Genomic DNA, 12,543 nt, shown 5'->3' with positions numbered 1-12,543 from the left:
ATCCGAACAATAATCAACCCGACCCGTAAATTATCAATAATCGCATCAGAACTGGTACAAAAGTTGAGGCTACCAAAAACATATCTTGACTCACACCGTGTGTGCAAGGTTGTTATAGGATCACTCACTGATCCGGACTGGCAGGTGGAAATCAACTGCCTTGTAACAAACGAGTTACCGACCCGACCCTATAATCGTGACATAAGTGGCGAAATCATGAAGAAATTCGACCACTTAGTCCTAGCCGACCCGATGTTTTTAAAGATGACAAAATCTTATTGGAACTCGGGGCAGATACGTATCCTAAAATTATGAAACCCGGATTATTCAATTCCGACAACGGCACTGTGATCGCACAAAACACTGCACTCGGTTGGACCCTCACCGGTGCTTGTGCGATGTAACACTAAGTACACAAAAACCCAATTACAATATTACATCAACTCAATCTTGAAACAATCAATTAATAGCTTTTTTTCGCAGACCCTTCAAGGCGGCCGGGATGTTCATACCAAATGAACACATCCCTGCATTGTCCTCTAAACTGGTCGAAAGACGAATTAGAGGACAATGCAGAAACACCAACATATCAAATGAGAATCATTCTTATAAGAATACAACAAGCAAAGGAAGTGCAAAATAAGCGGACGGACAACCAACCACTCGATCACCACAATAATCAGAATCAGGAAATAACCATCCAACCAACGCGGGATTACCCACCACAGGTCATATATAAGATTAAGATATAATTTCAATTGTAATTACCACTTAAGGTATTATATACGGTGCTATTTTACCTAACCCACCCTCTCATTTATAACAAACACACACACACACTCGTATATAAATTAACCCTAACATATTGTATATACTCCATATAATATAAATTGTGAATTTTGATATTGAAAACGAAATCATCTCTTTTATTTGGCAACCGACTATTTCGAAGTTGAATACATCAACGAAAATCGTCCTATATAGTATATGAGGGCTGGGGTAAGCCAGAAGCCAAAGATTATATGCACTACTTGTGTAAAGTTTTATTCCGCTATCTTCATTGGTTCCTTATGTATACATTATAAAGTGAAGGGATCAGATGGAGTTCACAATTGAGTTATATGGGAAGTTGTCGTGGTTATGAACCGATTTCATCCATTTTTCGGATGTGTCATCAGGGTCAAAAAGGTATTATGTACCGAATTTCATTGAAATCTGTCGAGTAGTTCTTGAGATATGGTTTTTGACCCATAAGTGGGCGATGCCACGCCCATTTTTCACTTTGTAAAATAATCTGATTGCAGCTTCCTTCTGCTATTTCTTCTGTAAAATTTAGAGTTTCTGGCGTTTCTCTTTAGTGAATTAACCCACTTAGTCATTTTCAACCTAACCTTTGTATAGGAGATGGGCGTGGTTATTATCCGATTTCTTTCGTTTTTGGACTGTATAAGGAAACGGCTAAAAGAAACGACTGCAGAAAGTTTGGTTTATATAGATTTATTGGTTTGCGAGTTATATACAAAAAAACCTATTTGAGGGCGGGGTCAAGCCCACTTTTCCACAAAAATTACATCCAAATGTGCCCCTCCCTAATACGATCCTATGTTCCAAATTTTATTTTCATAACTTTATTTATGGCTTAGTTATGACACTTTATAGGTTTTTGGTTTTCGCCATTTTGTGGGCGTGGCAATGCTCCGATTTTGCCCATTTTCGAAAGCCAAGGGTGCCAAGAAATACGTGTTCCAAGTTTCGTTAAGATATCTCAATTTTTACTCAAGTTATCCGTTGCACAGACAGACGGACAGACAGACATCCGAATTTCAACTCGTCTCGTCATCCTAATCATTTTGATATATATAAACCTATATCTAACTCGTTTAGTTTTATGACTTATAAACAACCGTTATGTGAACAAAACTATAATACTCTCTTAGCAACTTTTGTTGCGAGAGTATAAACATCAGAAACTATTGATAGTCAAACACCATCGATTGTACCGATAGTGCCATCGATAGTTTCAGACCTCTATGTGCCTGTACAACTGTGATGGGAAAGCAGGAAAGCAGGAAAGAAGGCCCTGATAAAATTAAAAATAGTGTACTCTCGATAAATATTAAAAAACAACAAGTAAGGAAAGGCTAAGTTGGGGTGCAACCGAACATTTTATACTCTCGCAATTTATTGAAGTAATTTTATAAAGATATCACAATTCGACGCATTTATTCTGAATAAAGTTGAATAGAATAACGAAAATCATCATAAATAGTATATGGGGACACCTATATTTTCGGTGAAAAAATATTCTTAGGCACCGAGTTCTTCAAGTTCGATATCAAGGGCCTTGAAAAGTCGTGATCCGATTTTGACAATTTTTCCACAAGTGCTGTCACAGCTCAAATCCACTATTAGTATTGTAAAGTTTTATTCCGATATCTTAATTGGTTCTTAATGTATATATTATATTATAAAGTGAACGAATCAGAATAATTCAAAATTGAGTTATATGGGAAGTAGGCGTGGTTGTGAACCGATTTCGCCCACCCGTCTCATTAGGGTGTCAAGAAAGTCTTATATACAGAATTTCATTGAAATCGATCGAGTAGTTCTTGAGATATGGTTTTTGACCCATAAGTGGGCAACGCCACGCCCATTTTCCATTTTGTAAAAAAATCTCAGTGCAGTTTCTTTCTGATATTTCTTCTGTAAAAGTTTGTGTTTCTGACGTTTTTCGTTAGTGAGTTAACGCACTTTTAGTCATTTTCAACCTAACCTTTGTATGGGAGGTGGGCGTGGTTATTATCTGATTTCTTTCATTTTTGGACTGTATAAGGAAATGGCTAAAAGAACAGACTGCAGAAAGTTTGGTTTATACAGTTTGTTTGGTTTGCGAGATATATACAAAAAATCGATTTGTGGGCGGGGCCATGCCCACTCCTCCAAAAAAAATACATCCAAATGTGCCCCTCCCTAATGCGATCGTATGTTCCAAATTTTATTTTCATAACTTTATTTATGGCTTAGTTATGACACTGTATATGTTTTCGGTTTCCGCCATTTTGTGGGTGTGGCAGTGCACATTTTCGAAAGCAACCTCCTCAGGGTGCCAAGGAATATGTGTTCCAAGTTTCATTAAGATATCTTAATTTTTTCTCAAGTTATCGCTTGCACGGGCAGACGGACAGACGGACGGACAGACATCCGGATTTCAAATCCACTCGTCATCCTGATCATTTATATATATATAACCCCATATCTAACTCTTTTATTTCTGGGTGACACAAACAATCGTTATGTGAACAAAACTATAATACTCTGTGCAACAGGTTGCGAGAGTATAAAAATATTAAATACATATGTTGATATATTTAATTTTTAATGTTTTTTGTACAAACAGCTGCATATGCAAGTATACATGTACACAAAGTTTTAGCTATTAAGCATTATGTTAGTTTAAGCCAGGCCCGTCCAACATAATTTTGTGAAGGGCCAGGTTTAACATTTTCATAACCGTAGCGGGCCAAAAAAAGAAATAAAATGACCTTCAGTTTTGGTATATTTATTTATTTATAAAAAGCAACATCACATAAATCTTAATATATTATTATTAATGTAACTATGGCCTTAGCATATAAAGATATTCTTATTCTTAAAATCTAATTAATGAGATGTCTGACATTTTTTCTGTTTGCACAGCGCATCTATGTCAGCTGGAGTTTTAGAAGTGGCTATGCGCAAAATACATTTAAGATGGCTATCTAACAAAGATGATCTGGTTTTTGATTTGTTAAATTTCATGCGAGAAAACAGCTGCTCGCAGACATATGTACTACCAAATAAAGAAATTTGTTGAATAGCCAGCTTAGTAAGGTTTGGGTATTTACTGGGTGTAATATACTTTTTATAAAATTCAGTTAAGTTTGGAAGACAATTATAATATGCTGTTTTTAGATGAGAGCTGCTTTGCAATTCTATTAACTCCAGCTATAAATTCAGCGCAGCGCCTTCAATTTCAATATCAAATGGATTTTGAAACACTTTCATGCAGGGAGTTTGTGATTTAAAGTCTGCGAATCTGTCGTCAAACTCGTTCCTTAATCTTTGTAACATCAACACGTACTTGTCAAAATCCAAGGTATCTTGCTTTCTTGTAGATAAGGTCTCCCAATGAATCAACTGCTTTTGTTCCAGCTGCTTTTCCAACAACAAAAGCTTTTTTGTGAAAGCTAGAACGTGTTCGTATAACTGAGAGCATAGTTGGTCTTTCCTTTGCAGTTTCAAGTTAAGATCAGAAAGATATTTAGTTATATCAACCAGGAAAGCCAGATCAGCCAACCACTGCTCATCAGTAAGGAAAGTAATTTCTTGGGATTTGTTGTCCAGAAAAATCTTTGAGTCGTCCAGCAGGGAATAGAATCGTTTTAGTGTAGCTGCTCTGCTGAGCCAGCGAACGCGACTGAAGTATACAATGTCTTCGTAATCTGAACCGACATCAGCCAGAAAAGCCTGGAACTGTCTGTGGTTAAGTCTCTTGCGCGTATAAAATTAACTGTCTGTACTACTTTATCCATCACATGTTTCAGGTCTAGAACTTTTGCACATAGCTGTTCTTGGTGAATAATACAATGATGCTGTATGATTGTATGTGTGATGCTATTACGCATCAAAACCACAAAGCCGTTTCTCTTCCCTGTCATTGCAGGCGCACCATCTGTTGTTAAGCCGCAAAGATTTTCTGTTTGAAGTTCATATTTTTCTATACAACTTTTAACTTCTTCGTAGATGTCTTGTCCAGTGGTTGTATCTTTCATTGAACGCAAATCTAACAATTCCTCGATAACGGTATAGTCTTCAGATACTCCTCTCACGAAAACTGCCAATTGGGCTGTATCTGACATATCAGTACTTTCGTCGAGCGCTAAACTATAGAAAACACATTTCTGCAATTGCGTTTTTAAAGACGACTCAATATCGTTGGCCATGAAATCAATTCTTCTTGCTATGGTTTGATGTGACAAACTTATATTTTTTATTATTTTTTTCTGCTCCGGACAGGCTACTGAAGCGAATATTTCCAAGCATTCCTTGACAAACTCTCCGTCTGATAGAGGTTTGCTTCGTTTGGCGATGACTTCTGCTATCATGAAACTAATTTTTGTAACAGTTTCGGAATTTTCTTTCGGTATTTTGAACATCGCTTGTTGACCGGTCATATTTTTTTTTAACGAATTTACACAATCAATTCGAATTTGACCTTTGTACTTATCATATTCAGAAGCGTGTTTTGTAGAATAATGGCGCTTTATATTGTATTCCTTGCAAACTGATATTTTTTCGTGACATATGAGGCACAGTATAGTTTCATTTTGTTTTATGACAAAAAGGGCTTCCGTCCAACTATTTTTAAACATTCGACATTCTGCATCAACTTTACGTCTCTTTTCTGATGATGACATATTGATCTGAAAAATTTTAATTGTAGCGCAACTCATAAATTATAACTAAAGAAAAACATCATAACTAAAATAATTACATTTTTGGAGAATTGCATTATTTGCTTACCGTTTTAATATTTCAATGCAATAATTCACGTAATAATATATGTAGTGCCAAAGGCTAGAAAAACAGAGGTTTCTTTATTAAAAACACAACTAATTCACAAACTGATTTAACGCAAAACACTAATCAAATTCACTTTCTTCCTCGCTTATGTATCGCTTGAATCGCTCCGATCGTTGTCTTAGAACTGTCAAAACAAGTTGAATCCGATTTATTGAGAGCCGTTTTTTTCTACATGATGTAAGCACACATTCATCGTGTACATACACAATCACACGCACACGTAGGCAAATAAGAGACAGATGACTTTTGAAATCATTACTAATTACTTATTTTTCAAACAATTTGTAGGTAATTAATATTATGTATATTAATTTGTACAAAAACAAATGCAAAGGCTTTCCAAAAATGAAATTTGTGGTGCGAGAACAAAAACAATTTGTTTTTTTTATCGCTCCCAAATTATCATTTTTTTGCATAGGATTTTCTATTACTTCTTGGTTAACGGATCATAAGAAAAAATGATGAATGTATGGCACGCTTCTTTTGTTTTGTTTTCTTTTTGTACATGTACGCGTTTTGCTTGATATACTCATGAGATTTAAACCAATTTGTAGGCACTTGCAAAAGACAGTACTTTATAGGTACTCTTTTTTATCAACTACTTATTTTATTTACTACAGGGAGCACTGTTTTACTTGCAATAGAGTAAGTTTTTTAATTGACTCACACACATGTAAACATATAGAAGCAAACCTATACAACTGGATGGTGGCCCGGGGGCCGTATGTTGGACAGGTCTGGTTTAAGCCATAACAGACATAGAGGAAATTAGGCGTAATAATAAGTTGTAGTTTTTATATTTTATTTTGGATTTTTTTCCGTGTAATACTTATTATTTATTTTATAATTACACTTTAATAGTACATTAAGCGAATAAAATATTTTTATAAGAATAAGAATAAAATTTATATTTTTATACTCTGGCAATAAAAATTTATAAGAAAACAAGTAATGAAAGGCTAAATTCGGGTGCAACCGAACATTTTATACTATCGCAATTTATTGAAGAAACTTACAAACATACAAAATTTACTCATAAATTCGGCATAAAGTTTAATAGAATAACGAAAATCGTAATATATACTATACTAGCTGTTACCCTGTGCGCTTCGCCACACCTAAATCGATTAAAACTCTTAAGGGTTTTTACTTTGTGTTTTATTTATTGTTATAAAATTGTTACTTATTTATAAAACATATTGGTATACAACATTTTAGGTTTTTCACCTGGCGCGTAAATGAATAAGCACCTTGGTGTTCCCACTCTCGAGCATGCGACGAACAATTGGCCGTGGGAGAAGCACGGTTCTTCCAAATTGACGCCGCACACTTGAAACGTTTGCCCTTGCGATTTGTTGATGGTCATCGCAAAGGCAAGACGTACTGGGAACTGCAAGCGCTTAAATTCAAACGGCTTGTCCGTTGGAATCATGGGAATGCGTGGTAAGAGTACAACTTCACCTGCTGCCTTGTGCCATTACACAAAGTCGGTGGATTCAGATTTCCTAGAAGTATAATGGGTGAACCGACTTTCAGGACTAAACGATGCGGTGGCAGACCGGGGGGATCCAAAGAATTCAAGAATTCAGTTGGATAATTGACTACTTCATCTTGATTCAAAACGCTATCAATCGATGTATATGTTGTAGCTTCTCCTGGCAGTTTTTCTTGAATGGCAAAATTCATTTCGTTGACGTGCACATTTTTCGGTGGCAATATTGCGCGTTCACTTAAATAATCGTGGCGTTGATAGTGTTGAACAATATTCGGAAATACACTTTCAATCGATTCTTCTTTCGATTGTAAAAGTGTACAAGAGTTGTTCGGCAATGTGATCAAACCGGTATCATCGATTGGTATTTTGCCTTAGCCAATGTCCAACAACTGCTTCGAAAACGCCGCTGCGGATCGATCGATTTGCAATTGGACTCGCATGTTGACAGTAAGAGTCAGCCTTTGAACATGTCTCCACAAAACTGACGATTTTAAACATGCGTTTATTTCGTCGGCAGGAGTTGATCGAGGAATGACTGGCAAAGTTTGCCGAAAATCGCCGGATAATAAGACTAATGCTCCGCCAAAAAGTTGTTGCTTTTGGCGTAAATCTTGCATTGTTCTATAGAATGCTTCTAATGACTTTTTGTTAGCCATTGGGCACTCATTCCATAGAACTATTCCAGCTCCTCGCAAAACTTTTGCGATTGCTGAATTCCTCGATATGTTGCACGTTGGTGTTTCAACGACTTGGATGTTCAACGGTAATTTCAATGTGCTGAATGTGCTGTTCGACCGCTATTAAGTAGAGTAGCAGCGATGCCTGACGAAGCAATTGCCAGCGCAATTTTCTGCTGTGACCGTATAGTAGCAAGAATCAAAGAGATCAGAAGCGTTTTCCCTGTACCAACGGGCGCATCCAGAAAGTAGAATCCACCTGCGTTATTGTCAACCGCTCGTATAATCTTATCATAAGCATTTTTCTGCTGAATATTCAATTTGGTAATGTCAACTTGTATGAAAACACGCAATTCATTGCAATCGTATTGTTGTTCACGTTGAAGCTCATGGTCAAGCATATCAATCGCTGAACGATTGGGCACAATTATGCCTTATTCGCGTTGACTAATAGCAGATGCAAATAGAAACATTCGTCGTTATTCGGATGAATGGTGTAAATGCGTCCTATGGCATCGGTTTTACGGACATTTGGATAACCGTCAACACGCTCCCCTTGCTTTCGTCGTTGAAATGTTTTCGATGATGGATTCCAAGTGAAATATTGTGGTATTTCGGAATATAACATTGTTCTTGCAAATTCAACGTTTTCACACAACTCGAGAAAGGTAGTTAGTGTTGTCCCCGGTGGTCGTGCTGCGCTCTGTTGTACATTGTCTGCATTGAAATAAACGCGTTGACCATTTTCGAGATGAACTGCCAAATGAAGGCATTTGAGAGGACTGCCAATCGTGCTGCAAAACATTATTTCATGAGAATTTGTATAAGAGGGATGTATCATTTTTTTTCCAAACAGACCCCAATCACCCCTGAAAATTTCATTGAAAACGGGCAAGCCGTCTAGGAGGAGTATACGAACAGGAAGTTTTGCCACTTAAATTTATATATATAGATGAGGGCTGAGGTAATACTTTCATTTTCACCAGCACGGTATACTATATCCAAGACTATACGCTCACTTAATTTTGCTAAGATATCTCACATATTAACCAATACATGTATGCGGAATAAAGCCCACCGTATTTTTGAAAAACCTATAATAAGGTATATCGGAGCTAGGAGAGGTTTTGACCCGATTTTAATAATTTTTGGAACAGAACACTATTAGAAGAAAACAATTTCCTCTGAATTACATTAAATTATCTGAGAGATTTACCAAAATTTTCGGTTAAAATTTACCCTTAGGCGCTGAGTTGAACATGTTCGATATCTGGGGACTTGAAAAGCTATAGTCCGTGTTCGACAATTTTTTTCACAATAGAAGTCAGAGATGCTATGTACTATTTGTGTAAAGTTTTATTCCACTATCTTCATTGGTTCCTTATGTATATATGATAAAGTGAAGGGATTAGATGGAATTCACAATTGAGTTATATGGGAAGTTGTCGTGGTTATGAACCGATTTCATCCATTTTTCGCATGTTTCATCAGGGTGTCAAGAAGGTATTATGTACCGAATTTCATTGAAATCTGTCGAGTAGTTCTTGAGATATGGGTTTTGACCCATAAGTGGGCGATGCCACGCCCATTTTTCATTTTGTAAAAAATCTGATTGCAGCTTCCTTCTGCTATTTCTTCTGTAAAATTAGTGTTTCTGACGTTTCTCGTTAGTGAGTTAACCTACTTTTAGTAATTTTCAACCTAACCTTTGTATAGGAGATGGGCGTGGTTATTATCCGATTCTTTCATTTTTGGACTGTATAAGGAAACGGCTAAAAGAAACGACTGCAGTTTGGTTTATATAGCTTTATTGGTTTGCGAGTTATATATAAATAACAGATTTGTGGGCTTAGTTATGACACTTTATGTGTTTTTGTTTTCGCCATTTTGTGGGCGTGGCAATAGTCCCATTTCGGTCCATTTCGAAAGCAAGAGAGGATTTCAAGTCCACTCTTCACCCTGATCACTTTGGTATATATAACCCTATATCCCTTTTTTTACCGAAAATATATGTAGGTAAGTCTCTCAGATATTCTGAAGAAAGTTGTATGTAATATTAACGAGAGTGTAATAGTTTTGTTCACATAACGGTTGTTTGTAACACCTAAACCTAAAAGAGTGAGATATAGAGTCATATATACCAAAGTGATCAGGGTGACGAGTGGATTTGAAATCCGGATGTCTGTCCGTCCGTCCGTCTGTCCATCTGTGCAAGCTGTAACTTGAGTAAAAATTAAGATATCTTGACGAAACTTGGCACAAATATCACAGCTCTACAAAAAAAAGATTTTTTTGTTGCCCTGGATATCTGTGAAAATTTTTATGTTTTCAAGTGTCCAGATCACGAATATATATATTTATGAAAGTACTGAATGTGCTTTAATTTTTATGATTTTCACAAATCTTATAATTTGAACAATAATCAGCTTTTTATTCACAAAAATCGATTTTATCAGTCATGATTAGGCTTCTGCACAACTTTTTCGCGCATGCAAACATCACGTGATCCCTACTCTTAGCGATCCCACCCTTTGCTCCGCAGAACAGCTGAGATCGCAGTTATTCGACAATACGAAGTACCTCTACGTGAATCTAAATAAGTTCTGATAAGTTAATACTTAAATATATATTTGTTTTGTCTTTTAAAATATGAGTTCGTCAAGCAGAAAGTGTAAATATAGTACTGATTTGTTTTGTTATATTTGCGGTGTTTATTTAACAAAAAAACAACAAGGAAACATCACAGACTTTGTTAAGGAGGCTTACACTGAATACTTCGGGTTTAAAAAGGACAAACTAGAAAAACCATGGGTTCCTCATAAAGTTTGTAAGTTATGCGTTGAGTCTTTACGGTTATGGAAAAAAAGGAGAACGTTCTGGATTAGACTTTGGTATTCCGATGATCTGGATGGAGCCTACAAATGATTGTTACTTTTGCGTTGTTGATGCTAAAGGTTTTAATCGCAATCAAAACTGGAGATATCCAGATTTACAATCTACAAAATTTCCTATACTACACAGTGAAAATCTTCCTCTGCCTATTTACGTTCCAAAAGTAATTCGAATGCCCTCAGAAACAATGAAATTACTAAAAGTGAGTTAACTCACTAACGAAAAACGTCATGACCACAAAATTTTCCTTAAGAAATGGCAGCTAGAAGCTGCACTCAGATTTTTTTTACAAAATAGAAAATGGGCGTATGGGTCAAAAACCATATCTCTGGAACTACTCGACAGATTTCAATGAAATTCGGTATATTTCTTCACACCCTGATAACACGGATAAAAAATTGGCGAAATCAGTTCACAACCATGACTACTTTCCCATATAACTCAATTTTGAATTTCATCTGATTTCTTCACTTTATAATGCAGACATAAGGAACCAATGAAGATGACGGAATAAAACTTTACACAAATTGTCGAAAACGGCTTATAACTTTTCAAGGCCCCAGATATCGAAGATGTTGAACTCTGCGCGTAAGGGTAAATTTTAACCGAAAATTTTGGAAAATCTCTCAGATAATTTAATGTAATTCAGAGGAAATTGTTTTCTTCTAATAGTGTTCTGTTCCAAAAATTATTAAAATCGGGTCATAACCTCCCCTAGCTCTTAAACCTTATTATAGGTTTTTCAAAAATGCGGTTGGCTTTATTCCGCATATTTGTATTGGTTAATATGTGAGATATCTAAGCAAAATTAAGTGAGCGTATAGTCTTGGATATAGTGCACTTTGCAGGTGAAATAGAATGAAATCGGATCAGGAATTACCTCAGCCCTCACATACTGTATATGACGATTTTCGTTATTTTATTAAAATTTATCTATACTAATATTATAAAGAGGAAATGTTTGTTTTTTTGTTTGTTTGTGTCGAATAGCTCCGAAACTACTGAACCGATTTGAAAAATTCTTTCACCGTTGGAAAGCTATACTATCCCTGAGTGACATAGGCTATATTTAGTTTAAAAAAAATAGGGTTCCTTACCAAAACTCCGATAATGTAAAAAAAATACCAAAACACTTTCTTTAATCGCGAATGCTGCGAAAACGATTGAAGATATAACAAAGTGATGTACTACAATTTTGTAGAACTTATCATTATCTACAAAAAACGTCGCGACATCATACCTAACTATTATAGTTTTGTCACAATAAGCGATTTTATATAAAAAAATTAATTAAAATACCACTACTTTATTTATACCTTAGTATTAATCCTTATCGAAATAAATGATTTATTATTTAAGATCGCTTCAAAGCCTTTATATAACTTTTTGAATTATTAGATTCTGACACACCATTCAAAAGATATCACGAGTTAAACATTTTGAAATTTTTGAATGGTCCTATGCGGAATTAAAAATAATTGTCGCTTGATAATATGATATAAAAATTAATTGCTGTTCGTTTGTGCCGCAAAAAAACGAGAACGGCCAAACCGATCTGGCTAATTTTAGTATTGAAATATTCGTGGAAGGCCAGAAAAAGATTAGAAAGTGAGTAAATATGAAAAAATTTCGAGGAAGATAATAATAAGGGAATTTTATTCGAGTTGACAAGAAAAATATAAAAGAGAAAACAAAAAATTATAATTTGAAGGTTGTCATTGTTGCTTTGTTAAAATATTTTTGTTATTGTTCAATTGTATAATGTTGTGTCGATAGCCCAAAACAATTTGTAACAAATTAGGAAAGGCTAAGTTCGGGTCCAACCGAACATTTTATACTCTCACAATTTATTGATGT

General features: G+C 35.5%; 1 protein-coding gene across 1 annotated transcript; it reads right to left on the bottom strand.

The window, feature by feature from the left end:
* Positions 1–3,502: 3,502 nt before the first annotated feature.
* LOC128920504 (general transcription factor II-I repeat domain-containing protein 2B-like) lies at positions 3,503–6,014 on the bottom strand. The gene is made up of 2 exons (XM_054227862.1): positions 5,563–6,014; positions 3,503–5,462 (listed from the first exon to the last, which is right to left on the bottom strand). The coding sequence occupies exon 2, from the start codon at positions 5,454–5,456 to the stop codon at positions 4,422–4,424; it is 1,035 nt and encodes a 344-aa protein (XP_054083837.1). The 5' UTR covers positions 5,457–5,462; positions 5,563–6,014; the 3' UTR covers positions 3,503–4,421.
* Positions 6,015–12,543: the final 6,529 nt, after the last annotated feature.

Source organism: Zeugodacus cucurbitae, chromosome 3, assembly GCF_028554725.1.
Source record: "Zeugodacus cucurbitae isolate PBARC_wt_2022May chromosome 3, idZeuCucr1.2, whole genome shotgun sequence".
NCBI lineage: Eukaryota > Metazoa > Arthropoda > Insecta > Diptera > Tephritidae > Zeugodacus > Zeugodacus cucurbitae.
This window is presented reverse-complemented; position numbering and strand designations above follow the sequence as displayed.

Bases quoted from the DNA above. Each gene is read 5' to 3' on its own strand.
- LOC128920504 (XM_054227862.1), bottom strand. From the start codon at position 5,456: ATGTCATCATCAGAAAAGAGACGTAAAGTTGATGCAGAATGTCGAATG.